The sequence below is a fragment of the Thermoascus crustaceus genome, assembly GCF_041956765.1.
Source record: "Thermoascus crustaceus strain CBS 181.67 unplaced genomic scaffold VTN00scaffold_12, whole genome shotgun sequence".
In the NCBI taxonomy this organism is placed as follows: Eukaryota; Fungi; Ascomycota; class Eurotiomycetes; order Eurotiales; family Thermoascaceae; genus Thermoascus; species Thermoascus crustaceus.
This window is the reverse complement of record NW_027192538.1, coordinates 215,702-220,650: the sequence shown is the minus strand read 5'-3', so window position 1 is coordinate 220,650 and position 4,949 is coordinate 215,702. Positions and strand designations below refer to the sequence as shown.

At 45.4% G+C, this 4,949-nt stretch overlaps 1 protein-coding gene and 3 non-coding genes across 4 annotated transcripts; 2 read left to right on the top strand and 2 right to left on the bottom strand.

Moving 5' to 3' along the window:
- Positions 1-1,690: 1,690 nt before the first annotated feature.
- On the top strand, positions 1,691-1,762 carry VTN00DRAFT_t211. Its single transcript has one exon. It is a non-coding gene; the product is annotated as a tRNA-Glu (tRNA).
- Positions 1,763-2,689: 927 nt separating this feature from the next.
- On the top strand, positions 2,690-2,795 carry VTN00DRAFT_t212. Its single transcript has one exon. It is a non-coding gene; the product is annotated as a tRNA-Lys (tRNA).
- Positions 2,796-3,381: 586 nt separating this feature from the next.
- VTN00DRAFT_3121 (uncharacterized protein) lies at positions 3,382-3,786 on the bottom strand (the record flags this gene model as incomplete). Its single annotated transcript, XM_069429404.1, has 1 exon — positions 3,382-3,786. The coding sequence occupies one exon, from the start codon at positions 3,784-3,786 to the stop codon at positions 3,382-3,384; it is 405 nt and encodes a 134-aa protein (XP_069283114.1).
- Positions 3,787-4,650: 864 nt separating this feature from the next.
- On the bottom strand, positions 4,651-4,754 carry VTN00DRAFT_t210. The gene has a single exon. It is a non-coding gene; the product is annotated as a tRNA-Lys (tRNA).
- Between the last annotated feature and the right edge of the window lie 195 nt (positions 4,755-4,949).

Here is a 4,949-nt window from a genome sequence, read left to right as displayed (position 1 = left end):
CCCTCTGCCTAAGAAGTCCTAGGCCCGTCGTTACAGATAGCTCCGTATGAGTTTTATTGCATGTTTCGTAGTTTGTCTCTCATTAATCGATAGCCTTAGGTTTATTTAGCAAAAGCGACCGAAGTGAGTAGTTTGTCATAACGGAACGAACCTTAGTCGCACTAGTGCTTCAGTTTGTTGTTCTAGCACTGCTGAGATTTCAATAGCGTAATCCCTTAGCGCTCTATTTAAGTGCTGCTCTATGAACTCTGGAGGATGCAGGGCCAGAGCATATTCAGCCCACAGTTGCGCACCGACTCTATCAAACAGCGTATTTGCAAAGAAGGCAATAAAATCCTGTAAAAGGTCTTTTGGGAGTCCGAGAGAGTTTCCAACAGAACCCATTGAACAGACTGATTCCGAGTCTGTCCTAAGACTGCTATGGTATCCTGAATCAGAGGGTACAGGTCTCGCGGCAAAATTCTCGCACTGCAAATCTTCTTCGATGGGCTGAGCCTGTGGCAATTTCAATAAGAGCTGAGGATCGATTGCCGATATATCGGAGTATTCGTCATTGTCTCCACCATGATATTTGTCCCATGTAAACTTGTAAGCATTGTCTCGATCTGACTGGGGCTCTTCTGCAGAGAGACAAGAGTGATCCGCAATGCATTGAAAATAGTCATCCCACGAGTCAATATGTTTAGAACAGAATTTACAAGTGTCTGGAACTATTCCACTCTTTTCACGTGCATCAGCTTGGTCACTAGTGAGTAACATGTGTGTATACATGTATGTCTTATGCTCGGCTCTGATATGCTCATGTATCTTGTCACGTCGGGGACTTTGCCAAGTGCAGGCGGGGAAACAGCAAATGAATATAGACCTGGGATTATGTTTGTCATTGACGTGTCGCTTAAAAGAACCCCTTGTCCTAAACACTCTGTCTAAATTGCAAAGGCAACAGCGGTAACTACAACTGGAGGACGGTTGGTCGGCGGGTTGAGAGGCTTGGGGTGCATGTGGTGAGTAGTCGATCATAGGTGTAATGGAAGCTGGGTCCAGACGCATGTCAACAGGAAACCCTCCATTGAGATCCATAATAGCAAACTGTGGTACAAGGTCGATTCGAGCTTGCTGGAGCAGTGTAGGAAACTAGATGATCGTTTCATACAGGAAAGGCCACACAGTGTTGAAGACTTATTGAATGCCAAAGTAGCTCAACCTGCTGCTTCAGTACAGACAATGTATAGGAGGGAAACAATAGAGATCAACATCAGGTGCGATTTGAATTCCAGTAGGCTTCTCCTCAGTGCGCTGGGAGGGGGGGGGGGGGGGCGCCGGGGGCTCTTTATCTCCAAAAGGTGCACTGTTGTCAGGTGCCGGGCTGTGCTGATCAGCCAGTCTGAATGGAAAGGACTAGAATAAATGGATACTAGGTAGTACCTAATGGCAGCGGCTGTGTACGATACATCTCATCGGAGCGACCGACACAGAAGCTTCGAAACACTAAGTTGCCAGCAATGCAGGAGTTTCCTTCATTGGTTTTAGCGCGCAATTGTTTCCCCCTAGTTGAACTAGCAAAAAATACCACCGCAGTTGATGCTCTTGAGCTAAAGAAAAATTGTTCGTATCCTACAGAGATGATGTCCAGCAGAGTACGGCAGGCTCCCGTAATAAGTGTATACGGTGATGTACGGCAACAAGTTAATCCGGTATGGTGTAGTGGCTAACATCGCTGTCTCTCACACAGCAGCCGGGGGTTCGATTCCCCCTACCGGAGTAACAGATCATCAAATTTCCTTTTTGCATTCCTTTTTTTTTCCCTTTCCCTTGGACACTTGGTCGGGGCAAGACGCAAATTGCGATCAGACATTTAGTAAGGGTTGGATTTGCTGGTATGTAAACAATGACACTGCCTCACTAAGCTCCAAGGAAGGCTGTTAGACATTGGACTCATTCTGAGTGATAATCAAATACTAAGTCCTGGTATCCCCTTGCGGACGAAAATGTGACATTTTGCCAATCAATTATGTGACTGTCAGTGTATTGTAACACTTTATTGAAAGGCTAGTTAAAGGTTTAGTTAAGTGTAACGGCGGTCCTAGGACTTCTAGGCTAAGGCGCGTTGGGTTTATCTTGAAGGACAGAAGACAAGAGGAAAAGGTAGATAGATAAGCCATTACTAGCAATGTTGCTATTGGGATTGCTATCTGAGTTGACCACGGGGTCCTATTCCCCATGGCTAAGGAGCGTGTTTATATACATGGTCCCTCTGCAGGTATCTGGTGCTCCATACGGTATGTTGTATACCATATGGTATGTCGTATACCATGTGGTATACTGTATACCCGATGGTATGTTGTATACCATTTAGCCTCTGTATACCATTGATTAGTCAGGCTCATGTGACCCCCTGTCTCGCGGGGTAGTATCTTTCATGCAATGCTGTGTTGGACAGCGCCGATCATAACATTAAGAAGGTCCCTAAGTCTTGTCTAGAATTTAGTTAAGGCTGCCCCTGAGCCAGTGGCTCGTCCAGGCGATAATACTGAAGAATGACAAAGGATACCCACTAATGTCACTTAAAAAGGCCTCACTATTCCCAAAGCATGGAATGTCCGCAAGGGATTTATAGGGACATCAGCCCCGGGGAGGCGACACAGGTGTTTGTTCGTATAATAAAAACTCGCCAAATGCACTAAGCCAAGCCGGGCTAGCTCAATCGGTAGAGCGTGAGACTCTTAAGCCCGCCTCCTCAAAGGAGGCACCCTTGTGCGATCTCAAGGTTGCGGGTTCGACCCCCGCGTTCGGCTGAGATTTCTTTTTTTCCCTATGACTTGTGAGAAAAAAAAAAAAGTTTTGCCCCCGAATTCGTACGAGTGGACATCCTTTTACTCTTATATCTCCTTTCCTTTTCTTTATTTTATCTCAAAAGATGGCAATACCCTATTCCTAGTGTTTGGACCTTCAGTGTAAGGAAGCTCAAATCATATTCTTAGAATGGCTAGTACTGAAATTCCTAAGCTTGAGGAGAGAAGGAAAGAAGATCTATCTGCCTGCAGCAGCGCTGCCCTTATATATCTTCCTCCTCCCGCTAGCTGGAACCTGCCGCCCATCATCCATAGTCTTGTCTGGCGGAATCCTCTGCCAATCTTCCTTTGTCCCTTTGTCTGTAACGGCGGACCTAAGACTTCTTAGGCAGAGGCTCGTTGGGTTTATCTTGAGGACAGGAAGCAAGAGAAAGAGATAGATGAATAGGCCGTTACTAGCAATGTTACCTATCAGGATTGCTATTTAAGTTGACCACGGGGTCCTAATCCCCATGGTTAAGGAGCATCTTATATACATCCTGAGTTCTGCCCGGAAATACCTATCCGGTGGATCATGACTATAGATGGATCAAAGGTCCAGATGGATCAAAGAATCCAGATGGATCAAAGAATCCAGATGGATCAAAGAATCCAGATGGATCAAAGAATCCAGATGGATCATTTTGATCCATTGCCACATGATAGAATCCCCCCCTTGTCTGTCCTGCTCATGGTCTCCAGGCTGTGCTGTAACAGTTTGTGGAACTGTCTTGACACGCACGACATGAGGCAACGTTGACATCTCCGCCATTTCCTGTACCGCAGCAGGTGTTGGGAGACAATCGTTAAGGACCCACGGGTATTCGGTGAAGGGTTCGAAAGGTTTGTATTCACCACTCTCTGTAGCCTTTTTCCATGATTCCAATTGCCTTGGGAAATAGCTTGGCTTATTCTCTTTGAGCTCTTTAATTCTGAGCTGTTCTTCCAGTGACATCTTTGATCTTGATGACATGTTGTGGAGGAAAATGAGGTGTCCTCCCGCTGTGGAGACCTCGGCTGAGAGTCAGTGTTGGCTACTTTAAGCACTTGAGACTTGTTAGCTGCTTTGGTGACACAGATGGCACAAAGCCCTGACCAAACTATGAGGCAAGAAGTTATTTATAGATGAAATTTGGCCCGCAAAGGCTTTTACGCAGGAAAGTGTGCTATGGTTGGATATTTGACTTGAATATCCGGATATCAACGTCAGGAAATAGTGCATCTAGTCATGTCTTCTTAAATGTGTCAACGCTGTATGTAGGCCATGAATGAATTGACTGCCGGGAGTACCATTTATGACTCCAGGTGGTCGTCGTCCATGAAACTCTTGAGAATTAGTATTTTGCAAACCGGCGATACCGCATCAGTAAGTCTGAATTTGAACTAGGAGTTCAGAATAAATAAAAATCTTACTGGATTCTTCAGACAACTGTATAGGCTGAATTGATAGACAAGTTGACTACAGAGTTCTAATCCCCATGGCTAAGAAGTGTCTTATATACATGATGAGTTCTATCTGGAAACACCTATCCGCCGGATCATGAATATGGATCATAGAGGTGGATTGTAGACTTGGATCATGAGAATGGATTGTAGATGATCCATTCATGTCACGTGACAAAGCCTCCCTTTTGTCAGCCTGGCTGACTGTTCCTAGGCTGCGCTGTAACAGCAGTCTACAGAAAAAGCAATCTATAGAGATTAAAAAACTTTATATAGCAATAAATAAAAAGAATAAGTAGAACTTTAAGAAAAACAATTCCGTAAACTGTAAAGTACGGAGTAGAAGGTGAGGGGCAAAAAACTTTCGGGGGCAAAAAGCCGAACGCGGGGGTCGAACCCGCAACCTTGAGATCGCAGAGGTGCCTCCTTCGAGGAGGCGGGCTTAAGAGTCTCACGCTCTACCGATTGAGCTAGCCCGGCTTGTGCTGTTGTTGATTGGCTTGCCACTAATATCTTCATAACGCAACTCGCTACTCCCGACATACCACCTGGTAGGGTTTTGCACCTCCCAGGGAACAACTTGATTGCCAACCTTGGTCGTAAATCGGCATCTTGCTACATAAGTAAATTCCTGTACTCGTCCTGTTTTTTGTCTAGCTGCTTTTTTTCGAGATG